The sequence below is a fragment of the Actinia tenebrosa genome, unplaced genomic scaffold, assembly GCF_029948245.1.
Source record: "Actinia tenebrosa isolate PJP-AT-01 unplaced genomic scaffold, QUT_ActTen_1.0 PGA_scaffold5__44_contigs__length_20552954, whole genome shotgun sequence".
NCBI lineage: Eukaryota > Metazoa > Cnidaria > Anthozoa > Actiniaria > Actiniidae > Actinia > Actinia tenebrosa.
In genome coordinates, this window is record NW_028292582.1 from 11,885,077 (window position 1) to 11,910,583 (window position 25,507).

The following is a 25,507-nucleotide window of genomic DNA, read 5'->3' on the forward strand; positions in this document are numbered from 1 at the left end:
AGTTTTCACTTTCTGTTTCTATGTTGTTGTGAAAGTTCATCAAACTTTGGTTTAATGCGTACCAAAGGTTGCGGAGCTGAATTCAAAACGTTTTGAAACTTAAGAAAAACCGTTTGGAGCCTCCTTAAATGCACGCCTTAAAACTTTGTCTCTTTCTCCCCTCCCCTCCCCCTTAATAGAATCGGGATAAGCTGACGGTTAAAGCTGATGAAATCTAGTGGAGAGCTAAGGGGTTTTCTTACTCATACGATAAAAAGATTAAGCTATTTCGATGTTACGACCTGTCGTACCGTGTATATGCTGTAAGATAGTACCGTAAGTTTCCCACTTATGCGATGAACCATTTTTATTTTCATTTTTCTCGTTATACGTGCTCAGTGTAAATATGTGTCGGTATACTTTCCACTCATATACAAAAATTGCTCAAACTTTCCATCATTGTATTCCTATGGCTACCGATTAACTAGTCTGTAACACAATACAACAAATCACTCTTGCCTAAAGTAATGATTAACGCCCTGTAGCCAGACAGGTTGATAAAAAGCAGACAAATTATAGTAAGCCTGTTCGTTAAAATAAAACAGTCAAGAGAGAACCATCTGCAAGTTGTTAATCTGAGTAAAACTAATACACTTGTTTTAGCTAGGACGTAAGGCGTAATGTTTTCCCACTGCAGACCATGTGTCATTCTCTTGAGAATAAGATTATTTTTTTTCAATCCATATGCAAATGATAAACAAGGAAATAATACTGTAGGGAATGACAAGTGACAATCTTCCACTTTTTGTCCAAAGATCTTTGCCCCTCTCGTCTTTCTTTTAGTGCTTACACTGTATCTAGTTTGGGGCTCGTTTTTTATACAAGACATTTTACATTATAAACAATGTTAACAAATTAACTATGCAAAAATCTGCCTGACTACTTAACACATTTCGTTGCTTTTGTTGGTGGGGTTAAACATGTTTGTCGCCTGGAACACTGGACGTGTTATCATAACATGAATCCATGGTTTGATTGGATACAAAAAAACTTCACTGACTGCTGCACTAATGTAGAAATTTAAATGGGTCCCATAGCATTGTATTTTTTTGCCAGAAAATATTACGAATAAAAACATCACATGTGAATGGTTCTTACTTTTATTATTTAATCTTTGAATTCTTCATCGTCAAGTTCTAAATCATCAATATCTTGGAACAATGATTCATCAACTTCAACATCAACATCTGTACCTAGAAAGAAAAAAGAAAATTTAACTCTGTGATCTCTTGTCTTTTAAAAACAACTTGGACTTTTATTGACAAGCTGAACTTATTAAAGTCAGGGTGTGGCTAACTCACAGATCAAATTGGAGTTTTACTTGTAGGTTTTGTTGGGAGAAGAAAACTAGAGAACCCAGAGAAAAACTCTCAAATCAAAGGACAGACCTAACAAGCCCTACTCACATGTGATGCTGAGTCTAGGAATCAAAGTCAAGAGCCCAGAGGTGAGAAGCAAGTGTACTACTGTTATGCTCCCTTTGATTACCCAAAAGACAAGATATTTAAAAGAAAAGCAATAGAAAAATTAGAAAGGATTCAAAACCAACTAAAAGTGATAAAATGATAACTTACTGTCAATAAATGCAGCATCAGAAAGAATCATTTTCTCATCTTGTTCAAACAACTCACGACCTGTGAAAATATCACAACTTGTCTGAGCAAAGATGGATGGATGGATGGATGGATGGATGGGATGGGATGGGATGGGATGGGATGGGATGGATGGGATGGATGGATGGATGGATGGATGGATGGATGGATGGATGGATGGATGGATGGATGGATGGATGGATGGATGGATGGAATAAGTGGGATTTGGTGGATAGATGGATAGCAAAAAGTAATATCCAAATAGGAAATTCATTCAGAATTAAACAAAAACCAACAACAACAACAAATACAAAAATATAAAACAAACCTGTAATCTTGGATTTTGGGATCAAAAGTACATTTCTTGTCTTTTTCTTCATTTCTGACATCTCTGCATTAAATTTTTCTCTCCATTCCAGAAAATTCTCCTTTGTAACAGGAGTCCCAGTAAATTTTTTCTTTTCTCGTTCTTCTTCTTCTTTCTCTCGTCTTCGTTTTTCTTCTTCCATTCCTTTCTTAATATTATCTACAAATTCTTGAAGCTTTTCTTGAGCAGAAGACACCAAGGTAAAAACCATAACCATTCCAAGATTTTCTTCTGCCTGAAGAATACTTAGTTGTGTTATTTAAGGAGATCAAAGGTGGTGTAGCAGAAGTGCACTCGCCTCTCCATTCTGCAATCTCAGGTTAAATCCTTTGACATGACATCACATGTGATCAAGTTTGATGGGCTCATCTAAGTCAGGGTATACCTTACTTACAGATAGATTGGATTTTGCATGTTACGTTTTGTAGAAGGAGGAAAACTGAAGAACCCAGAGAAGAACCCTTGAATCTCTGGGGGGTACTCCCCTATATTCGCTATATGGGTACGTGCCACCAAACAGGGTATGGTTTTCAGCGATTCTACTCTGGAACAGGGTATATGAAATCACGCTCTCTCCTCTCTGGAACAGGGTTTTCAGCAATCTTGCTCTGGTACAGGGTATGAATTTCAGCATTTTTTACTCTGGAAGAGGGTCAGGGTTCAGAGGGCTCAGCAGCACAACCCTACTCTAAACAGGCAAGAGTACCCCCCTCCCAGGCCTTGAATCAATAGAGAAACCTAACAAACTCTGCTTACGTGCGATGCAGAGTCCAGGGATCAAACCCTAGAGCCCAGAGGTGAGTGACAAGTGCACTTACTGCTATGCTACCTTTGAATCCATGCATTCCTTGTTTCTTTTTTTCTAAGACAATACTATTTTCAGCAGCAGGGCTGTAAGAAGAGCCAGGATAAATAGTTCACAAGGTATAATAACTTTCATTTTTACCTCTTTCAACATTAGCTCTTCTAATTCTTGAACATTTTCATCGGTAAGTATTTCATTAGATGACACTTCAATCAGTGGGATTGCATCAGGATAGTTCTCTACATATGTGAACTGGATATCTACCTTTGCTGAACAATCAAAAATAATTTGATAAAATTACAACCATGATAAATAACTACATTATAAAGATAATTCATAACTCTGTCAATAAACAAGATTTAGCATTGGTTCTAGAAGGTGGATAATCTGCCAAAAATTCAAATTTGAATTTAGCAGTTGATTTTTGTGGATGAAGAAAACTAGGGAACCCAGAGAAAAATCCCCAAATTGGTCAGTTTGAATTATTACTTTTAAATGACATATGGACACCATAACTTTTGGTAACTTGAAGTTGTAAAGTAAACCTGTAGACAAATGCCATTAGCCATGAAGCATTATTTCTAGATATTGTGAAGAGACAATAGACAATAAATTCATCATTTTTTTATCATAATTTTATCTTACCTACAATTTCTGGGAAGTCCTCAGTTTTCTCATTAAAAGCTTTTATACACATTTTGAAACAGATTGGATCTTCATTGCTAATAACTATGAAAAATACAATGTATATTAATATAATATTATTACTTATATGACTAGTGGGGGAAGGGGGGTAGTTTAGCAATATGGAGCTTGAGCATCGTTTTAAAAGCATCAAAGGTAGTATACTGAAATAATGACATGAGCACTTACAGTTGCATGGAAACTCTATTATCCTTGGCAATAAGAGAATGGCTAAGAAAAGGAAAGCTGTGCATGCATGATAAATCTTTTTGATAATGTCCTAATGTCATTCTTTCAAAATCTCCATCTCCCTATGCTTGCCAGTGGTTTAGGTCCCTATTGTCTACAGAACTAGTAGAAGCACCAACAGTCCCCAGCTGGCCACCCCTCCCCTCCCTGGACACATAAAGGACACACAGCAGTATCTCTAGTTTCTTGAGAAATATAGAATTTTGAGACCATGTTGCTGACCCAGTAGTTAACCAAGACATTAAATACCCAGGGAGGGGGGGGGGGGGGGGGAGGGGAGGGGCAAATATAGGCATGTTCTGCATTTTAAATTTACACATTAAATTTAACAACAGTCTTTGAGGGTTGATTTAAGCAGCATTTGTAATCGGTAAAATAAGTTACAATAAATTAATCATTCAATTAAACAAGAGTTTCCATAAAAGCTCTAGTTGACTGAAGTTCAACTACAGCATAAACATCATAAACGTGGTCAGCTGCATCTAGGCAATGAACCTTGTGTTAATTATGGTATTTTCATAGGATACCGTATCATAAACTAAAGATAAACTTAGGATTAAATTGAAAAATATTTCCAAAATTGTAGGTAACAATTAACTTTTCTTACTCGAGAACTCCTCAGGATAAATAGACTCCAGCGCCTCTAACTCGTTATGTTGTTCTTCCTTGTAGTCTGTCATGGTTAAAGTCAAAGATTTAAGAGACAAACTTTATAAAAACCTAAACGTAACTACATTTTTTTACATCAAAGAAAATTAACTTTGATTTGAATGACTTTGTCCGCCATGTTTGATGAGTCACATGGCAGACAGCCTCTCTTCAGAAGTATCAATAAATATTTCTCAGGGAGGGGGCAAGTAAATATTTTGATTCTCTTTTTAAAACATTACTGTTAATGAAAAAGATGATACTAGAAAATTTTGAAAATGTGAAATAAAAATTTAGGTGATTTTTCACCAATTTATAAAGTTTTAAATTCGTCTTAATAAAAGATATGAGAAGAATGAAGAAAGGAACTTACCCTCCCCTCCCTAAGTTATTTATCCAACCCAGGCTACATTGCGCGCCCTTGTCCTCAACACATGCATTGAGTCGTTTATATTGGTTTGGAATTGTGTTAAATGATTGAAGAAAATCTGCTCAAATGAACCAGAAAATACGTTAAGAGAAAGCTGAAATGGCTGACAAAGAACAAGGTACAGTTTCTTTACCTAAATCGAATTGCATTATTGCAAGATTTCAAGTAAAACCATTTTTTTCTGCAGGCCAAAAAAAGCCTTCATCTGAAGTTGTCAAGGACGAACCAACACCAAAACGAGTAAGTTGTTGATAAGATGTCACTAAAAAAACCTTGTTTAGTACGATCTCCTGGACGATCTGGTCTTTGATTTAACTTTTACCGATTAATGAAATATCAATCTCCTTCGTTAGATTCGTCTAGACTCTACAGAGTTGAGGGAATCTTCACACGATAATCTGTCTACCAAGTGAGTCTTTGTTTTGTTTGCAGTTTAATGATGTGCTAAAACATCTTGTAGTAAAAATCATACACCATAAAAAAAGCGCCAAAAATCAGCAAGGAAAAGAATCAATTTGTTGCAAAAAGCTAACAGATGTTTTTAGTTGGTGTTTTGATTCAAAGCTGTCAACAAGTTGTTAAATGTGTTAGAATATTACATTATGTAAAACAAACTGTTTTAAATTGCCTTCATTTAGACAATAAGAGGTGGACTGATCATTGACTAGCATTATTCCATCTACAAAGGGTGTATTGCGCTATCTGGACCCGGCTGTACGAAGGGTGGATAGCACTATCTGATAGATAAATCCTATCCAGTGGATAAAGTGATGTTTTTATTCAATTAAATTTATCCACTAGATAAGATTTATCTGTTGGACAGTACTATCCACCCTATATACAACCGGGCCCAGGTAGCTAAGCACCAAGGAAGCATAAGAGTTGCTTGAGGCATAGCCTTCTGTGACTATAGCTTCTTGAGTACAACCAATCTAGCGACCGACCTATTATATTGTGGCTTTGTGATTCCGCACACATTCATCATTTATTTTCAATTTATTTCAGATGGAAGAAGCAGGATGCATATGTAAACTTTCTTGAAAATAAGCTTGAAGCTGGTGATCAGAGTTCAAATAGTAAGTACTAACTACTTGAATTTAGTTTATTAGGTTTTGCAAAGGGAGGAAAACTAGAGAAAAACCCCTTAATCAAGGGAGAGATCTAACAAACTCTACCTACATGTGATACTGAGTCAAGGAATCAAACCTGAGACCCTTGAACTACATTACACTTGACCCATTCAACTCCAAACACATGTCTGTTTCTGACATTTCTTATGTTTGGAAGTTTCCAGTAGATATTATGATTTGTAAAGTTATCCATTTTTTGAAGGTGAACTTGCTGGATTACGGGAATCTGAAGAAAGGCTTAAACAACAACAGCAAGAGTCAACAAGAAGGGAAAATGTACTAGTGATGAGGTTGGCCACCAAAGAACATGAAGTGCAAGACTTACTGGTGAGAACTATTGAACTGATAGAATGTTGTTGCCCTTGTCTACCATATGACATCATCTTGTCTTTAAATATCAAAATGCCATCAAGCAATCCTCTAATGTTTGACATATAAAGTCGTAGAAGCCGTTCAACTTATATCATCATACTGAATATTATGTCACAAGATGATCTGACAAAGATTAAATGTTTCAATTAGACTCAGATACATGACATGAAGCAAGCTCAGAATCCTTCCAACATTCAAATGAGATCCACACTCTTGGACCCTGCTGTCAATTTACTTTTTCAAAGAATGAAAACAGAACTTGATGAATCTAAAGAAAAATTAGAGCAAGCTCAAAGTGACCTTGGAGCCTGGAAGTTCACTCCTGATAGGTAAAGCCAAATGGGCTGAAATTGTGCTGTACATGCATCTCAAAATATCTATACTGCCCATTCATAGAGGGATTCAAATTTTTAATGGTTGGGGAGGGTCTGAGGAAACTATATCTTGCATAGTTCTAGAAGATACTCCTTCCATAGAGGGAAACTGGGATATCCAAGGAGTATGAGTGACTGAGAAGAGTGTACATGTATTATGTAGAAAATATCCATTGCATACCTCCCCTAATAGCAAAGGGTGAAACAGTGTATTCCTGTAGAAGCACCCCCATTCCCCCCTTCCCCCTCCCCCCACTCCCTTGCTCTATGGGAAAGGTAGAATATTTGTTATGCATAGTATATTTATAATGATATGTTATGGTGATTTATTACAGTGTAACTGGTAAAAAGCTAATGGCAAAGTGTAGAATGTTAATTCAAGAGAATCAAGAACTTGGTCGGCAGTTGTCTCAAGGTCGTGTTGCACAGCTGGAGGCAGAATTGGCTTTACAAAAGAAATACAGTGATGAGTTGAAGAGCAGCCAAGATGGTATGCTTTTTTTTACTATCCATTACCATGTTTGTGGTGTTCCTCATGATTATCACTGGGACCATATTCTTCATTCAGTAAATACCACTGTTATCGGACTCATTTGTTCAGGTTTAGCTTCATTTGAGAGCAAATTATTTTCAAAATTCAAATGTAATGTCAAGACTGTGCAACGTGAACAATACCAATGTTTTTAAATCCCTCAGTCATTTAATAATATCTATGAATAGCTGACTAATCACCAAGGCTAAACCTGTATAAATAAATCTTTGGTCATCAAAACAGTGGCCAATTTAGAATCTTCAGGAAAATCTATACTTTTCCTTAAGGTAAGCTTGATTTAATTTAGAGAATTCTGTTCCTTTCAGAGCTCAATGGATTTGTTATTCAGTTAGATGAAGAAGTAGAAGGAATGCAATCTACTATAATGACTCTACAACAACAGCTAAAATCTGTCAAACAACAACTAGTACAACAAAGTGAAAGAACTCAAGAGTTACAAACAAAATATGAAGACATGGAAAGAGAACTAGAAGCTGCTAAACAACAAAATGCTAGCACAGCTGCCATATCATCTAGAGACCAAGTGGCAAGTAGCGAACAAGCAAAATGTGTTGTCAAAGAAGATATTGAAATTCAGACTGATGGTATTTGGGATTCTTCAAATACTCCTTCAAAAGAAAAAATAAGAACACCAACCCCAAATAATGTTTCCTCTACCAGTAACATTAACCCATCTTCATTCTCAATCAATAACTTACTATCTCTAGAGACCCCAAAACAAGACAATAAACTCTCAGTACATGCGGTTGTACCTAAACTAGAAAATGGACATGAGGGAGGGGACCCTGCAGGAACAATCAGACCTTCTCCACCCCCTTTAGAACCCGGTGACTCTAATCCCTTGCAAGCCAAGGGTATAGCAGATGGGATTGGGACAGAGGTAAATGCATTTAATGTCGAAACAGTGAATTAAAGATTTTTCATTGAACCTTTAAATCATTTTCTACAGTAGACCACAGTATGCTTGCCTATTATCATGGAAGTTTTTGCGGATATTTAAAACCGTTCACTTTTTAGCAATAAATCCTGGCTTTTTACTATTTCTTTTCTTAGTCCTTTCTATTACATCTGGGTTTGTTTTCCTCTATATCTTCATTATCTTGTATCATAACTCTGAAGAATACCTGTACTTCTCCTTTATACAAACTCCAAAGGAATAAAAACCAAACTTTGAAAATTGTTGCTTAATTTAATCTGATAACATAACGTTCTTGTATTGACATTAATAATATATTAATGCATATTAGATATTTTCGTAAACAAAACTTCTAATAGTTCCTTTCTCCTGAAAACAAATTTATTAAAACGAGAAACAAGCGAGAGAAAAAAGTTTGCCGAAACCCGGGATTGTTCAGAGTTCCTACTAACTCTCCGGTTTGAACCAGGGACCTTCAGATCTTCAGTCTGACGCTCTCCCAACTGAGCTATTTCGGCAATTCATGAATGATGAGCAAAATAAAATGAATAGATCAATAGACAAAACTAAAATATAATAAATTACTAAAGAATGCTGTTTATAGCCATCATAGAGCTTAAGCATGGAAGAGTGGTTTTAAAATAACTCATTAAGTGAAGTATTAATCCTCAGATATTTAGCGTGTATCGCGCTATTCCTTGCTAAATAGGTTGAACAGAAAAAAGTCTCATGCTGTTAACCGTAGTGTATATCGTCATGATAATATGCCCTTCCTTAGTTGAAACAAAAACTCTGGGAAAGAAATTGTCTTCGTCACGGAAACGCCCATTTTATCGGTACTTTAGTGTTGTTAGCGGCAACTTCCGGAGCAATGGAATTTTCATAAGTGGCTAAACAGATCGTGTACTACTCTACACGAGGGTCTTTTATGTTTTTTTATCCTGATAATAAACCAGAAATCTGGCAATAGTATACCTAGTGTATGCTCTGTCAAAGGTCCTTAACTGAGTGTGACACTTCAAGATCTGGTTTGGTATTTATCATTTAAAATGTCGAGAAGAATTCTACGAAAGTCGGGAGCTCGGAAATTTTGGTTAAATTTAAAAGAACTTTCAAGAAATTTACTTCCATGGGTGATTGTTAGCCATTTCGTATTAACTATGGTATAACAGCGTGGTATATGGCCTTAGCCATTTCGTATGGTATAACAGCGTGGTATATGGCCTTATACTGTTGTAATGATATAACGTAGTTAACTATGTATACTAACTACTACTTAACAAAGGTCTGGCTCATAATAATTTTCACCGTGAACGTATCAGTTCAACGATCAATAATTCCTTTGATAAATCTAATCTTCAACAAAACAGAATGCACGTGGCCAATCCATGCTTGATCAAGACCACAAACAAAAACGACGTGCCGTGAAATAAGATGAAAATATTTCTCGATGCCTTAATATATCAAACGAGAATCAATCGTCTGTGCTAAGGAATGCATTAAGTTCAAACCGCAGCAACCACGCTGAAAAGGCTTTGACAAAACGGAATGATAATAACGTGACAACGACCATAAAAAATACTTCAAAAACATGTTTTTAGGCGAGGTGTTGACCTTTGACCCGCGACCGCAAAGCATCAATGGAAACAAATCTCTCATTGATACTTTTCCAGATCATCTGTATGTCGCTAAGCAGTCTTATCTTTTGGCGAACTTACTACAAGTATAAATACTGTCCAGAGTATTTCTATCTACACGGAATGTTAGGGGTAAGTGATATTGAACAAAGAAACGAAGGAAAGAAAAGAGGATTGAATAAATATGCTAGTGGGCGAATGAATGAGAAAGTCTTATGCACAATTTTTTTTTCTTTTTTCGACAAATTTTCAATGTAGGTTAATTGAATAGCTTTTTATATGTAATTTATATAATTTATCTGTTTATTCTAATTATCGTTGTTGTTATTGTTTAGGAAAGTCTTGCTTGGTCACGTGGTTCGGCAGCTGTCCTGTGGGTCAGTTGTAGCGTGATTCTCTTACCAATGTGCAGAAATTTGTTGACATTTATCAGAAAGAAAATACCAAAGGTAAAAATAAAAATAAAATATCGGGGAAAATCGAGAAATTAATTTTTTCAGCGTTAAAGAAAAATTCATTTTGTAAGTGATAAAGGTACTCGTATATATTTGTTTATAAACACTTATCCATTACCATCTAACAACTTATGTATATTTTCGCATGTTTTAAAAATTAGAAGTGAAAAAAATTATGAAGGAAAAAAATAAGTGCCCCGTGTGAGGATCGAACTCACGACCTTCAGATTATGAGACTGACGCGCTGCCTACTGCGCTAACGAGGCGCTGTTGGATGAATCTTTCACGTTTAGGTAATTTATAGCTACGGGGATATCCACAAACCTAGTAATCTATTGATGTTTATGTTATTTAGTTCCTAGGACTGACCCTGAAAAGAATTATTGACAAACATGTTTGGATACACAGAGCATGTGCCATAATTACTGTGATATTTGCAGGTATGAGTTAACCACAGGAAGCCCACACCGCAATAATGATCGACGTCATCAGTCGGGAGACTGAGGGCCACAAGTTTATTAGTGTAGTACACTATTTAGTGCCACCCTCATTAAATAAAGTTGTTATTATTATTATTATAGACTGCCGGTCTTTTGCCTTTCTTCAAAGTTAAAATTGTGTAATAATCTATTAACATATCGTTTTTAAAAAGAAAATGTCTTATGGATTTTCAGCTATGCATACTGGTGCTCATCTCATCAATGGTAAACAGTTTTCTGATAACTACAATGAAAAATACCCACAACTAAACTTTGCTGACTACAAAAATCAGGTAAAAGCAACAATAACGAACAATAAAAAACATAATTATCTTATTTTAAAAAACTTAAAAAGATAAATAGACGGTGTTAAAATGTATGCGGGGTTGCTGTGGTTTCCGCATGTGCCATAGGCAACCCACTAAAACGTTTATCATATTTATATATTCATATATTTACTTTTATATTTCCTTCAGAATCCCCTGGAATTGGTATTGTTTTCAGGTAATTATCTGAATTTGAATCGCCCCTTCCAAATGTAAATTTTATATGTACATTGTACAATATGATTGGTTAATTTTCATGTTCTGCAATTTGATTGGTTAATTTTTATGTTCTGCAATTTGATTGGTTAATTTTCATGTTCTGCAATTTGATTGGTCAATTTCTATATTCTTCAATTTGATTGGTTACACTTTCTCGTTTTAGTTGCAGGAAGTACTGGTTTTGCTATGATGTTGATACTAGTTGTAATGGTAAGGGAACGGTAACGTAACGGTATCGAGTAGTCTAGTATTAATGGTCCATTTATAATTTACCGATTTCTGTTGCTGTTTTAGTTCTCTGCATCTACGTCTTCCGTGAAGTAAGTTCACATTAACTAGAATGGATTACTTTTAGAAAATTCAGATCAAAATCTCGAATTCTTCCCGCAGCTGTCCCTTATGGGAATAATGAGTAACAAGATTTCTTGTTTGTTGCCATAGAAACAGTTCGTATGAAGTATTCTGGTTCACGCATCATTTGTTTGTGGTGTTTTTAGTTTTACTTTCCATCCATGGTTTCGGGTAAGTACTGTTTTGGGTCTGTAATGTCCTTTTTAAACTTGGAAATCTTCAAAAACGGATGTAGTGTCCTTATCTGCCTTATTTTACAGGGGTGTGGTGAAACACCAAACAAACCTATCGATGCACCCCCCTGGCTGTGAGGTACGAAGGAATACCACGATTGCAACGTTGATTCAGAAAGAAGAATGTACTGAGGCTGCAGAGTTTGAAGCAGATGAACCACAGGTAATGCATAGCGATTGGCTAAAATTAGTCACTCAGTTTGATTGGTTAAAATCTCCCTTGATGCTTTACAACGAATGACCGTTCAGTATCCCAGCTTGCAAGGTATCAATCAAATTCAACAATGCGCATGTCTTCACAGGCCTGGAAGTTCCTTTTTGTTCCTCTGTGCATCTATTTATTGGACAGAATGATTCGTTTTCTGAGGAAGTTTGAGAAAGTTGAAATAGTCAAGGTATGTACTTGAAATCATATAAAGCTTAACGGGAATTTAAAATAACTTCTTATCACCGATGTACCCGCATCCAATAGGTCGTATGTCATTCAAGTGACGTAGTGGAGTTAAGAATGAAGATGAAACATTTAGAAGCTTCTCCAGGACAGGTAAGATCATGATGACACAGATAAAAAAACTTGCACAGTGAAGAAAAACGACATAGGTGTACTTAAATCGCTATTGAGATCGCTAACGCTAACGTATCTCACGAATATATATTAATCTTGTTTTAGTATGTCTACATTAGCTGTTCTCGTGTCGCCAAGTTTGAATGGCATCCTTTTACTCTTACAAAGGTAAATAAAGTTGCATTTTCGCGTCCGTGATTATTTTATCTATTTGGCAAATTGTTTAAAACTACAGTAATAACATTTTGCAATCGTATTCTTATTCATAACAATTTTTGTTCGAATGCGCATTGTAATGGCTTTATGTACTTTCTGATTAAGTGCCCGATAAGTGAAGACGATGTATTCTCGGTGCATTTCAAGATCACAGGCGATTGGACCAGTAAGCATATTCCACTCTAAGTCATTCTTCTTATATTCTGGATATTCTGAATATAACGAATATCCCATCATGTGTTAATAATTCTTTTCTTTGACAAAGGGAAGTTTTCTAGGGAGATCTTTGCATTTCGAGAAGATCCTGAAAAGCTTCCTCTTCTTGTCCAACGTGATAAGCAGTCATATATACTAAGACGATCATCTATAAGGTGCGTATTTAGGTGTCTATTGTGTTCGTGTTAATGATATAAAAGTAGACAACAGGTTTTATTTCTATGTAAGAATTGACAACATGATCAGTAGATAGGCATTGCGCAATTAGCAACTGACACCCAATCATCGTGTCGTTGATGTAAGGTATGGTAACATCATCAGTAGACATTGCGCTATTAGCAACTGACACCCAATCATCGTGTTGTTGATGTAAGGTATGGTAAAATCTGCAGTAGACATTGCGCAATTATCAACTGACACCCAATCATCGTGTTGTTGATGTAAGGTATGGTAACATCAGCAGTAGACATTGCGCATCCTATAGGTCATGTCATCTCTCAGTCTATATGTTATTGAAAAACAGTCTTTCGTATAACGATGTTACGTGTTCTCCTACAGGATTTGCGTCGACGGTCCGTATGGAAGTCCCTGCATGGTAATGTCTTTTGAAATTAGAATCTTGTTTAGATAAATCTTACTTTTCAATACACAATTTCAATGTTTTTGAATCTTACTATTCAATAAATTTTATCCAATAATACGATCATTTGATTGATCAATAGGACGTGGCGCAGTACGAAGTAAGTCTCTGTATTGCTACTGGGATTGGAGTTACACCATTCGCAGCTCTTTTAAACAACCTAAGGTAACTATTCAACAGACTTTACAACACGTGTACTGTCCTGCTTCTCCGTGACAGATCAAGTTGATTTTTGAAACACAGTTATGGGAACTAGAATTGTCTTTCCCTTTTTCTTTCAGAATGGAAAAATTATTGAAGCAAAGAACAAACTATCCTCGTCGCATTTATTTCATCTGGGTTAGTCGAGATGTTATCTCACATCGTTGGTTTATCGATATTCTCTACTCTAAGCATCTACAAGTAGGTAACATTTGTTATTGATTTAGACCAGTCCCACTAGTAAGTATGTATGATATCCAATACGAGCGGATCAGCGTCTGGTTTGCGCAACGTAAGAATGGTCTAGATCTGCGCCTGAAATCAGTCAGTACCACAAACTAATAAGTTCATAAGAATCCAGGCACACCATGCAGGTTTTCTGAGAATAGAACCCCTGAACGACCATACGACAGGTATTGTGTATCTTTTTTCCCCAGCTATGGGAGAGTAATTGCCCAGATGTCCTAGTCTGAAGATTTTATGTCACTGTAAAGCAACCTCGGCCAGCTGACCACAAGGTATCAAGTGTATCAGATATATAGTGGAAAAATTCTACCTGCTAATAATTTAAGTTTACTAGATACGTTTTTTAAATTAAATTTAAAAGGGTTGATGAAAGATGTTACTGAAGAGTATTCATTGAAATTACTTCCTCTGTTTGAAAGACAAACCTAAAGCATAAAAATGCTCACTATCCAATCACAGTGCTTGGATTTGCAAGCCATTTCAGAGTTGCGCGCGTTTTTCACTCATGATCTTAATTAATTGTATTAGGCGTCATTTCCCACCAGTTACTGGGTGTATTGTTGCTCTTATTTAAGAAAACCTCAACGCAACGTTAATAGATAATTTCTGATCATAGTATAAAACTTACAAAAATTCCTATTTCTCAAGGCTTGTGAAAATCAATGTACCACGTCATCATGGATGAGAGCAAGACTTACACAAGGGCGGCCTGACTGGCAATCAATATTCAGGAGAGTGGCTCAAGAAAACCCTAGGTAAGCTGTCAACTACAGCTGCAGGTACCTCGTGTCCCCTCTCGATCGCTCTTTTTTTATTGTTCTTTTCTTGGTTTTGTAGATCGACTGTTGGAGTATTTTACTGTGGCACGAAAAACGTCTCTTCAAAACTGAGGAAGTTGTGCAATAAATCTAACAAGACTAAAACTATTTTTGTTTACAACAAGGAGATTTTGTAATCTTTAGAATAAGTTAACAGATGTTTTAGATAAAGTGTATTCTTTATTATAGCACAATTAATACTAATTAGATCAACATGTAGCCGCTTTGATGTGATGATTTCGATCTCGATGTACTAATGCTCATCGCGTAGCCACGTTGTGGGACTACGATTAACTTGAGTGGCGTAAGTCGTGAGGTCTTACACTGAGGATCTGCCGATTTTTTAGCCGGGGGGGTACTACCACCCCAACTTGGGTAGGGGTGTGCCGCCAGGACCTCATAACCCTGACCCTATCCCAGACCTAAAATTTTGATTTTACATGCCCTACCCTAGGCTAAAACTAAGAATTGTACACCCTATCCCAGACTAGAAAACGGAAAATATGGTTTTACAATCGATTGCAATCAATATTTACTAACGTTTTTATTGTTTTTGTGTTGGCAGAAAGCGTAGCCTATTCGCCAGACAAAAATGACCAAATCGTTTACCCTATCCCAGACTAAAATGATACCCTATCCCAGACAAAATGTCAAAAAATGATACCCTACCCCAGACCCAAAAGCCGAAAAACCATACCCTATAGGGCGGCACATACCCGTATAGCAAATATAGGGGAGTACCCCCCCCCCCCCCCCCCCGGGTTTTTTAGTTGGCAAAACTGTTCCGAAATCGTTGATGTGTCTCTGATGTGTGTTTCCGCTTCCCAGAATATCGCAGGCTATTTCAAAATCACAATCAAAAGTATTTTGCTGCAACGAACTCTTTCTGACTCTTTCAATTATTTAATTGGTTAAGTAGTCGTATAATTTTGTAAGCTTTACCAAGAAAAACATTGAATAAAGATAATTAAATTAAATACTTTTGGGACTACATATAAAAAGTACAAGTTGGGCTTCCTTTGGTGAATGTTATGTTTTCAACATGGCGGCTGCACCAAGTTCACGTTCTCAAGGGAAAAAGATTGTAGTATTTGGAGCGACTGGTAGGACAGGAAGACCTCTAGTTGAACAAGCTTTAGAGCAAGGATATTATGTTACAGCTGTCGTAAGGTGCCCAGGAAAGCTGGATATTCAGTGAGTAACAGTCGAAGTCTTGCATAATAATCACCTTTATCATAAAGGCTCGTATTAAATTCAATGCACAATTAGCTATCGGTCCAAAACTACTTTGGGAAAACACTTTACAGCATATTTTTCTTGATATAATAAGTTAATTTAACTAGATATTCTAAAAATTAAGAATATTTACCGTCAATTCGTGGTCATCACACGCCAAGTGAGTCTGATTCCATTGCTCAACTTTCTCGCTTTTACAAAGTTGTTCTGCATAAGGGGGAGGTGGTGGTGGGGGGGGGGGGGGGGTCATGACCATCGGTTGGGGGTGGGGTGAGTTATTTGCTATAATATTTTACTTTCAATGTACATTATTGATGTTTGATTAATGATATTTTTAATATATTGCTAGACATCCTAACCTTCAGATCGTCCAGGGAGATATCTGTGATATAGAGAGCTATGCTACATCATTCAAAGATAAGGATGCAATACTATCTGCATTTGGAAGTCCTTATCACAGTATATTCAACCCTACGACCATGTACTCCGAGTCAATGAAGGGAATTATGGAAGCCATGAAAAGGTAGTTATGGTAATTAGCCACATTATCAACTATCATTATCATCATTGTCATCATTGTCATCAAGTATCGTCAAGCTAGCATCCTCCTCAAGCTTCAACTATTTCTTTGCAGGCATAAAGTAAGCAGGTTGATTGTTGTCACATCATGGGGAACGTGTCCAGGACCTAATAACCATTGGTTTATGGAGTGGTTCTTGAAGCCTTTTATTTTAAATGGAATAATAAAAGACATGGCTGTCATGGAAAAGATGGTTGAAGAGAGTGACCCCAGTGAAATCAATTACACTTTTGTCAGGCCTGCAGGATTAACAGATGGTATGTCTTGGGAACAAAACTAGTTGTTATACACTATGATAGACAGACAGATATGTAGTGTGTTTGTATGGGAGGGGGGGGGAGGGGTGAGGAAAATCAATGTCATGTTGAGAATATCACAATATTTGAAACTTTTTAAAAAAATATTTTTTAAACATCTGTTTCGTAGATCCTCCTAATGACAACTACAAGGTAGAGGAAGGATACTGCAACACAAACACTACAATGAGTATTCCCCGTGCCGATGTAGCTGCCTTCATGTTGGAGTGTTTGAATAGTAGTGAGTATGACAGGAAGGGCATGGCAATTGCTAGCTTACGAGACAAATAATTAATACACACAATCAGGTTGATTTTTGGCATAATTTACAAAGTTATTTGTGAAGCATTTCTCGATAGTTTATTTCTTTTATATTTTAATCTTAAAAAAAAACAAGACAAATAAAAGAGAAAAAAGAGTAAAGATACAAGGGCTAAGCTTAAGATCCCTTTGTTAGATTTATATGAACATCAATGATTATAAAAATCAGATACAATAAGTGTTTTTTCTTTCTCTCTATCAGTTACTTATTAAACAATTATACATGGTCACATTTTATATACAAATGTTCTTAATGCCTGCACTATTATGTAGTGTTTTAAATAGATAATAATGCTAGCTTTACTACGTATTCCTTGGTCTACATAAATCTCACATGATATATATTGTCATTACTAGTAGGACTACTAGTAGTACTAAAAAAACGTTGAATGCCACCTAATTCATCTCATGAATAAATGCAGAAGATCAATGAACAGAAGAGACAAGCCAGTTCTCATGATTTCAACGTAAGCAGGAATATCCTCCATTGACATAACTGACCTCATTTTCATGTTCACATAACCAGTCTCCCACTCGTTTTCCCAAGATATGAATAAGTGTTTTTTTGTCATATTAACAATTGTTTTGATTTGTAACTTTGTATTTCTACACAGAACGTTATTTTATTAATAAAACAACAATAATAAATGATAAGTAAAGACATTAATATGTATACAATAACGTGTATAGTTTTATGTTTGATATAAATACAGTATTTCGGTGGTTTGCTGAAGTAGGCCTGGGCCCGGTTGTACGAAGCCTGGATAGCGCTATCCGGCGGATAAATCCTTATCCAGTGGATAAGTCGATGCTATTATCCAATAAATTTATCCACTGGATAAGATTTATCAGTATGATAGCGCTATCCAGGCTTCATATAACCGGGCCCTGACTGTTAAGCAGATGATACAATTGCAGACGCGCGCAAATAACAGCGGTTTTCGTAAGCGCATGCGCAATTACATCACAAATAAAAACTAAAGCACAGATGAATTCATGGTTCCCACTCCCCTTAGTTACCGTTACTAGGTCCCACAAGCTCGACGAATTAACTAGTTGAATATATTAGAATTTAAAATTGTCTGAGTCGGAACCATGAATGCTTTGTGTAAACTTTACACTATTTCCTAAAACAACTTGTTTTTATATTTTAATGTTTACTTATAAGTAAGTTTAGTCATATCATCGACTTAGATTCATTGATATTGTCAAAGTAGTTAAATAGTCTTGCAAGTAAGTCATCCAAGTGTTAAGATAGTTGTGTAGTTAGCTCTCATAGACGTACTATTTGAGATTACATTTTGAAGATTTCATTGTTTTTAACTAGTGCGCAATCAAGACAAAAAAGGAAATGCGCTTTTCTTAAGATCGATCGCGATACCTCCCTGGAGGAATTATTTGACTATCGTCATTTAAATTAAGCGGCACCCCCGGCATCTTACCAGACATTTTGAGGATGTACGGTTTTCCCGTATTGGGATCTCTCGGCAGGGGGCACGTCGGGTTACAATGCGGGAACATACAGGAGTCTACCAAGTGCATTCTACAGCGATTATTCGTATTGGTATGAGACCTAGAGTTATTTTTACCGTGTCCTCTGTTGTGACCGCTTGAATGTAGCCAGCAGTTTACGGCATCGTTTATCGTGTACCCGCCGATCCTGACCTTCAACCAGTTGTTGTGTGTCAGTATGGTGTGTGATAAGCAGGCAGGTGAAAACACTGAACTAAAATAACAAAACAAACAGCATATATATAAATAAACATTCTAATATTCACAATATGCATTCCCTGGGGCTAACCCTGAAGCTACTCATTGGGACCCACGTAGCTGAGTTGCGCCACTGCTGTACATTGCGGTGGTGATTAGCGATGACAAGTTTTTTCTTCATTAATATCAATTACCCGAAATTTATTAACGATACTTACTGCACATGTGTGCGTCGAAGTGATTTCCTTAGATGCTTTCCCAACATCAAAATGTAGTTCACTTGTTCAGCGGTAACGCTCTGGAGAGATGTTGGTCTTCCCGAACCGTCGAGTGCGAGTTGTGCTTCGTCATAAAGCCATTGAAACAAAAACAGTGGAGCTGTAGAAAACAGGAATCAAAGTAAGCCTGTCGTATGAGCCACAATCCCGACCTTTGAGCCTGGGTATCTTATGGCAGGCACGGAAGAGCAAGAGGTTCACTGTGACCAATAGGAATGCGGGCTAAGAGCACTTGCATAGCTTCGAGCGTGCGCACAACTGCAGTTCATATGTATATCTCTTGAAAGAAACGAGTGGGGTTCGAACACTTGAAACGGCCGTGCCTTTTGTACATGTAAAGGGATGCACGCTCACTATAGTAGGTGAAACGTATTATTTATCTGTTAATGATCTTTCTACTCACTTCTTATTGTGGGATAAACAACGTTCCCAAAGTAGCACTTCCAAGGCTCTAATGGATGCCTCTTTGCGCATGCGTCGGGCACAATCCCCCTCCAGTATCTGAAATATATTTGTAATGTGTGTTTTATGAATGAAAGTCGATCATGAAACAAAAGATAAATATTCAATAGGATACTCACTTCATTCCTTCTCTTATGGTCTGGGAAGGTCCACAATTTGTCACTCCCTTAGGACACCCTGGATTTAGCGGGCCATTATCGAGGTACCATCCCGAGTCAGCCAATCCACGCACCTGGATGTTCGACCCCAGGCCATGCAGCATGTCCGACACTCGATCCACGTTGAGTATGACCCCTATGGCACCAGCGCTGCAAGTAACATATCAATGTTAGGATCGATAAGCCTAGCAGAAATTTATTCATTAAAAGTGGTTCAATGTTTTTGAATAAATGAATTAAATGTGAAGAAGAAAACTACCAAAGTTAGCATGATATAGCTAAGTGTGGAATATTTTACCTGCTTCCTGCCAGCAACAGGTGGTTGGCGTGATAGAGTCCTTTGGGCAACAGGTCTTCAATGACCTTATCAATGATGCGCGTGCCAAGGAACGAAAACTTTTCTGGTGGAATTAAAAAAGCTGGGATTAGTAAAGTGAAACTTCATGGAGACGATTAGCAGTAAACACGGTACCTCCACTTTCTGAACTAGAGACGTTACCACTCCAAGCATCACTGGAACAATAAGGTACTAAACTAGAAGCATAAAGAGTATATGGTTAGTTGCGTTTTGCTAGCGATTGATTAACACGCATAAGCACGTGATGTCTAGCGCGATGTTTTGAGTGGTTAACACACATAAGCACGTGATATTTTTTTGATTGGTTAACACACAAAATGTTCACATTTACTCCGACGAAGGACTAACGTCCGAAACGTCAGTTTCTAAACATCACAAACCATACGGTGTATTAAGTTAAATCAATTCTCCTACTGCCTATTTATTCGTTTGTTTTCTTCTTTATACTTACACTTGATTAGCATTCCACCAGCTTGGATTCTCCTCAGGGTCTGGTGACATGATACCACTTCCTGCATGAACACAAAATATGGCATTAACATTTCCATCTGCCCCGCGCGGTTAGTGGTTTTAATATCATATTCTAATGATTTCCGATAATATGGTATTTTTAGGATAAAATTAACATTCCATGGCACACTGCTTGTGCAGTGTACAATTGACGGAAATCTCTCGTTAATGTCTTGATATAGAAGCGGTTTGATCACTCTGTCAACTTAGTTCAAAGTTTGTAGCGGCAGCTTTGGTTTAATTTCTAACTTAAACTCCCACGTACATCAAGTGCCATGTCCTCGGGTTATGTTAATATAAGGCAGACTTGAGTCTTACATGTTCCACTTAAATATATGTTGGACGAATTTCGATAAAGATCTTATTCAGCTTTTAACAGCCTACCTCGCTTTCTGCTTGACCATGTTAATGACGTCATCAGAGTTCTCATATGAGAATTTGCTCGTTGTTTGCAGGATTTTCTGTTGACGCAGAACCACCCACCTGAAAGAAAAGCCAAACCCTGCTCTAGTTTTGCGTGCTACGACGGTTAATCCATCTGTGTGTTAAACGGCTTCCCATGCAAGCGTGCATTTGATACGCGCAAAAACAACTTTACTACTCCGGTTCTACCCTTGTTGCAGCCATATTCCCACTAGCCTTTCTGCAGGCTAACAATTCCTCCTTCCCTTCCCCAACCTTCCCCTCCCCGCACACTTGCCCTAATGCTGGTCATTCCCATCAGTTTGTTTCCGTAGAGTCAGTTCAACAGCTTAGCGCAGTCTCTCCCCACAAGCATGTGCCATTTGGTACGTAAATCATGGCGCATTCTCCTCTTGATTTGACGCGCTCAGTCCATCCATCTTTTCCATTACGTGTATTTGATTGTCCTTTAATATGCGCAACATATTTCATCAAGTCAAAGTGTGACCGTAATATAAGTGTTCTCTGTTTAGCACAAGGGCGACCGACGCGTGACCTCAACCATTTATCGACATGCAATATGAACAGTAAATGCCGGGGAACATTAAATGATTTACGACATGAGTTAACAAATCGTTTCGTCTGCCTTTTATTTAATTACTCTAAAAAGACGCGGAGTTTTCTCCAAATGGTACCAGCCTGTTCGCAACCTCTACGCTTTTTAGAATAATGTTTGCGCTATCACTGTTGTACAAAGATGCAAATCGCTGAATCATTCAAAACTAACTTAGGCTCTCTCCATCGGGCCCAATAAAGTCCAGAAGAATGCTAGCAACAGTGGTCATTAGGATTGAGAAGCGACGATATATTTTCGACCAATAATTCTATCTATCCTTGGCCATGCGGATGTTTCAATAAATCGTGCAAGTATTGTGAATATGATGAACACGTATCATCGGACGGGTGTGGAGGCAGATTCGCCTCGGGTTGTACCTATTGAATAGGCTCGGATCTATCAGCAAACGCGTTGTATTTATTTGTTTGTTCGGATTATAGAGTTGTGTGCATTATCAGGCGCCGGGTCGATCGGGTTTTGTAATGCTAAGCAGCTTAATCCCACCCTTCGCTTCAAACAAATGCACCGAAAAATTGATCTGTCCAACTGAATCCCCTTAATACTGGACCTTTTGTTCAAGACAATGAATCAACATTGTATGACATGAAGTACGTAAACAGCCAAGACATCCACATGGATAAACTAATCAAACCAAGTAGAGTAGTCTTGCTTACCTTCTAAATACACCAACCAACGCTTGCTTCCAGGTGCTGTCTTGAGATAATATCTATCACAAAATAACATGTTATGAAGTCAGCAAGTGGTTGTGCCCTCATTACCTAGTAATGCGCATCGGTTCTGTTTGATTCATTTGATGGTGGTATCTATTCTTGACCCTTGATTAGGAGAACAGCACGAATAACCATCCAGAATGAAAAAAACATTATTGATTGAAGACTTTCGTTTTAAGATTGCAAACTTCTCGATAGCTTTTTACGCATGTGAGAACGAACGGTGCGCTCTCAAAGAAGATACTCAGGTAGTTTAACTACCGGTTTTGCAGCAGCAAAAATAACAAAATAATAGGAAGTAAAAGACGCAGTTTTCAGTCTAGAGCCAAGAAGAAAGATAGCAAATGATGGTGTTGCTTTGAAGGTTGACTTTATACAAGACTAGTTCACTAGTATGGTACCGTATTCAGTGGTTTGACCGCGGTACATTCCGCACGAAACGAGTTTACACTGCAACTACGCCTCATCAAAAACCGACGAAAATAATGACTCAAACCCTAATTTCTACAGATTCTGGATGGGAAATAATTCTTTGCCCGCATCAAGTATCAATGCAATTATTTTCTTAGATAATATAATATAGAAGTTATCAATACCCAGCAGGAGATCCATCGTTGCAAGTCGTGTTTTTATCAAGCAAATGAAGTTTCATGTCAAAGACATTGGATGGAGTATTTCCTTGACAAGACTGTAGCTGTTGTGCCAGGAATTTCAGCTGTGCTTGTAGGTCCGTAAGGTTATCCTCGACTTGAACCTGCTTTGCGGATGGGAGCGTAAAGAGTGTCCACACTATAACCAAGAACGTAACAATACTCTGGTAGAACTGCAAAAGAAATAGGACGACACTCGCTTAACAGCCTTGATACAACCTACTCTATGCAAAAATAATGCTTTGCTTTCAACAATTTAACCTACCATTTTAGGTGAGATCTTCACTCAGAGTGATCAACAGTGTACGTCGACCAACAATTTAACACTCAGTTATGGATATTTCTTCCCAAGGTGATACTTGGAACACTTAAAGATTTGGAAGTTGTTGAGTACAGTGGTAAAGTAGCGCACGCTTACACTAAACGCTATGGAGTGTCGTCAGACGAAAGCGTACATGGCAAAAGATTTACTAAACACTGGAGAACCCATCAATATATCGTAGCCTGGTGCGCGCTGATTGGCCAAGACGACGTTGGCGGCAAAAGGCAAAGGCCTTGGTATATTGTTAAATGATTAGAGTTCACGCACTGCAGTAAGCCGACTCGGTCGAGTGATATTTCAATTAGGCCTATTCAATTACCTTCAGTATCTATTTAATTGGATCGTCGGGACTAGTTCTTCAATAACAAGATCAATATTTACATAGCAATTCACTTAACTTGTTAGGATACACTAATAGCTGCATATTAAGGCGTCTAGGAACGTCAGTCAAACTGCACTGGACACAAGCTAAACTTCCTCATAGGATCGGTTTTAAAGTGGGAACCTAAGCACGCAGTGCAAAGAAACACGTGTGGCTAAACTAACTAATAAAATAACAGCTAAACTACGTGTCCCTGTGGGACTAATAGCGGCAAATCAAAGACTGAAGCGTATAATGACCTACGAGGATCAAAACGGACCGCATTTTGTCGTCGTTGGGTCTACGTTCTTAATGTGGATTGACAAATGAATCCCACACTTCTTGGCCCCACAACTAAATAAAGTTGTTTTCCATCGAAATCTGGCTACTCGTTTTTGAAGGTACATTTTTATAGCGAGGAAATGCTTTTGTCAGTTCGTTTTTGTATCTCTTGCTGAGCTATTCAACCATTCAACGGCTTCGCAGAGTACTTCAAAGACACCAGAAAAAACAGATGTGGACATCTTAACACTCCATCTACTAAACTCGTAAATAAAAGCCGTGTATAAAAAAGAACTAGAAGAAATAACCAACTAATAAACAACCTTTAGTTCAAATAGTTTGATTATTAGGCTTCATAGTTTCTAAAATAATTCTCTCTTATTATGACATACAAACGTTTTCCAAACACGGTTTTGGCGTCACTATTCCTTCAGCATTTTGCTTCTAACTCAAAACACCTTTTCCATCGGCTTCTTTAGAAACAGGAACTGACAAATGAACAGTTTATTCCTTTTTCTTTTAATTTAATTATCATTCTTTATATCGTCGTAAGTAATTAATTTACTCAAATATGTTATTTTGTTGAGCTGAGGGTTTCTGCTTCTGGACTTAGATTTCTAAGCAAAAGCTGCTCTGCAACCAAAAGTCAGTTGTAAATTTGTTTTTAGCTTGCAGCGTGTTTGATCAGTGCCTTGATTTGAACCGCGGCAGTAATTTAACGTCATACTTGGATTACGTCATTCATGTCGAAAATCGGCGAATTTTTGTTTCTGTTAAAGATCAAAAGTAGCTTTCATCGTAAGTAACTGAACAAGAATAGTTTTGATAAGCTAAATTTAAACTATCTTCCTGATATCGACTCGATCTGCGTGCTTCATTTGCCTTAGTTATATTACCCTCAACGTGGAAGAGTTCACCAAGAAAACAAACTCTTGGATAAGTACGCTGTTTAGATTATTATTTAATGATTTTAATTTGTTCAGTTCAGTAGATCGTATCGCTACATGACCTATTTCTCGGTCATTCTGCATCGTGGTACGTGCGCGAGATAAAATCCCGAAAAATACCCTGAGACATGCTACGTCACGAAGTGGGGGCGAATCTTTGTACATTTTCTTTTTTGTTTCCGTTATTAAATCCAGCCAAGTAATCCCCAGCAACACTGCCCTTTGGCGTCTGTTTATCCGTAAACACCATGAGAATTTTCCTTTTTCTTTTGCAAATGAACAATCAGGAAGTGTTAGTACCCACGCGAGAGGTGAATAGATCACAGCACAGCAGCACACTGTATTACATGGCGGGAACGTACAGCCTGTGAGCTAAAAACCAAACTGATGTATCAATAATTAGTTATACGACGGAAATCTTTTGGAAGATTACTGATTTGAATGGATTTAAAAATCCTTTCATTTAGGGCTACGAAATAAATTGCAATACAAAGCAACTCCAAGGGTGCTGATACATCAGCCCCCG

General features: G+C 37.4%; 5 protein-coding genes and 1 non-coding gene across 6 annotated transcripts; 3 read left to right on the forward strand and 3 right to left on the reverse strand.

Annotated features, from left to right (window-relative positions):
- Positions 1-1,123: 1,123 nt before the first annotated feature.
- On the reverse strand, positions 1,124-4,524 carry LOC116295817 (RWD domain-containing protein 1). The gene is made up of 6 exons (XM_031703766.2): positions 4,344-4,524; positions 3,449-3,532; positions 2,945-3,072; positions 1,960-2,233; positions 1,614-1,673; positions 1,124-1,232 (listed from the first exon to the last, which is right to left on the reverse strand). Exons 1-6 carry the CDS (start codon positions 4,414-4,416, stop codon positions 1,147-1,149), a joined length of 705 nt encoding a protein of 234 aa, XP_031559626.1. The 5' UTR covers positions 4,417-4,524; the 3' UTR covers positions 1,124-1,146.
- A 270-nt stretch (positions 4,525-4,794) lies between these two features.
- Positions 4,795-8,283, forward strand: LOC116295831 (pre-mRNA-splicing regulator WTAP). The gene is made up of 8 exons (XM_031703786.2): positions 4,795-4,932; positions 5,002-5,054; positions 5,168-5,223; positions 5,820-5,890; positions 6,147-6,271; positions 6,467-6,645; positions 7,026-7,180; positions 7,549-8,283. Exons 1-8 carry the CDS (start codon positions 4,914-4,916, stop codon positions 8,154-8,156), a joined length of 1,266 nt encoding a protein of 421 aa, XP_031559646.1. The 5' UTR covers positions 4,795-4,913; the 3' UTR covers positions 8,157-8,283.
- Positions 8,284-9,841: 1,558 nt separating this feature from the next.
- On the forward strand, positions 9,842-14,898 carry LOC116295818 (NADPH oxidase 4-like). Its single transcript, XM_089038063.1, has 19 exons — positions 9,842-9,928; positions 10,132-10,245; positions 10,607-10,691; positions 10,926-11,023; positions 11,207-11,234; positions 11,439-11,485; positions 11,570-11,595; positions 11,717-11,797; positions 11,887-12,022; positions 12,162-12,254; positions 12,332-12,403; positions 12,530-12,592; positions 12,746-12,806; positions 12,906-13,011; positions 13,415-13,451; positions 13,579-13,661; positions 13,778-13,898; positions 14,592-14,698; positions 14,781-14,898. The coding sequence occupies exons 1-19, from the start codon at positions 9,842-9,844 to the stop codon at positions 14,896-14,898; spliced, it is 1,563 nt and encodes a 520-aa protein (XP_088894189.1).
- On the reverse strand, positions 10,445-10,517 carry Trnam-cau (transfer RNA methionine (anticodon CAU)). Its single transcript has one exon. It is a non-coding gene; the product is annotated as a tRNA-Met (tRNA).
- An 881-nt stretch (positions 14,899-15,779) lies between the features above and the next one.
- Positions 15,780-17,861, forward strand: LOC116295822 (flavin reductase (NADPH)). The gene is made up of 4 exons (XM_089037884.1): positions 15,780-15,955; positions 16,347-16,520; positions 16,632-16,834; positions 17,004-17,861. The coding sequence occupies exons 1-4, from the start codon at positions 15,804-15,806 to the stop codon at positions 17,162-17,164; spliced, it is 690 nt and encodes a 229-aa protein (XP_088894010.1). The 5' UTR covers positions 15,780-15,803; the 3' UTR covers positions 17,165-17,861.
- Positions 17,360-24,321, reverse strand: LOC116295821 (palmitoleoyl-protein carboxylesterase notum1a). The gene is made up of 11 exons (XM_031703771.2): positions 23,335-24,321; positions 23,016-23,242; positions 22,363-22,415; positions 21,055-21,153; positions 20,612-20,672; positions 20,275-20,336; positions 20,101-20,203; positions 19,764-19,952; positions 19,586-19,683; positions 19,123-19,282; positions 17,360-18,920 (listed from the first exon to the last, which is right to left on the reverse strand). Exons 1-11 carry the CDS (start codon positions 23,335-23,337, stop codon positions 18,557-18,559), a joined length of 1,419 nt encoding a protein of 472 aa, XP_031559631.2. The 5' UTR covers positions 23,338-24,321; the 3' UTR covers positions 17,360-18,556.
- Positions 24,322-25,507: the final 1,186 nt, after the last annotated feature.

Bases quoted from the DNA above. Each gene is read 5' to 3' on its own strand.
- LOC116295817 (XM_031703766.2), bottom strand. From the start codon at position 4,416: ATGACAGACTACAAGGAAGAACAACATAACGAGTTAGAGGCGCTGGAG. The intron at 3,533-4,343 runs GTAAGAAAAGTT...TATTTTTCATAG, and splicing joins TTATCCTGAGGAGTTCTCGA to TTATTAGCAATGAAGATCCA. The intron at 2,234-2,944 runs GTAAAAATGAAA...AGTATTCTTCAG, and splicing joins AAGAGCTAATGTTGAAAGAG to GCAGAAGAAAATCTTGGAAT.
- LOC116295831 (XM_031703786.2), top strand. The intron at 5,891-6,146 runs GTAAGTACTAAC...CATTTTTTGAAG, and splicing joins TGGTGATCAGAGTTCAAATA to GTGAACTTGCTGGATTACGG. The intron at 6,272-6,466 runs GTGAGAACTATT...TGTTTCAATTAG, and splicing joins ATGAAGTGCAAGACTTACTG to ACTCAGATACATGACATGAA.
- LOC116295818 (XM_089038063.1), top strand. From the start codon at position 9,842: ATGTCGCTAAGCAGTCTTATCTTTTGGCGAACTTACTACAAGTATAAA. The intron at 12,255-12,331 runs GTATGTACTTGA...CGCATCCAATAG, and splicing joins AGAAAGTTGAAATAGTCAAG to GTCGTATGTCATTCAAGTGA. The intron at 13,899-14,591 runs GTAGGTAACATT...CTATTTCTCAAG, and splicing joins TCTACTCTAAGCATCTACAA to GCTTGTGAAAATCAATGTAC.
- LOC116295822 (XM_089037884.1), top strand. From the start codon at position 15,804: ATGGCGGCTGCACCAAGTTCACGTTCTCAAGGGAAAAAGATTGTAGTA. The intron at 15,956-16,346 runs GTGAGTAACAGT...ATATATTGCTAG, and splicing joins CCAGGAAAGCTGGATATTCA to ACATCCTAACCTTCAGATCG. The intron at 16,521-16,631 runs GTAGTTATGGTA...ATTTCTTTGCAG, and splicing joins ATTATGGAAGCCATGAAAAG to GCATAAAGTAAGCAGGTTGA.
- LOC116295821 (XM_031703771.2), bottom strand. The intron at 20,204-20,274 runs GTACCGTGTTTA...TAATTCCACCAG, and splicing joins CTCTAGTTCAGAAAGTGGAG to AAAAGTTTTCGTTCCTTGGC. The intron at 19,283-19,585 runs GTGAGTAGAAAG...TGTTTTCTACAG, and splicing joins TGTTTATCCCACAATAAGAA to CTCCACTGTTTTTGTTTCAA.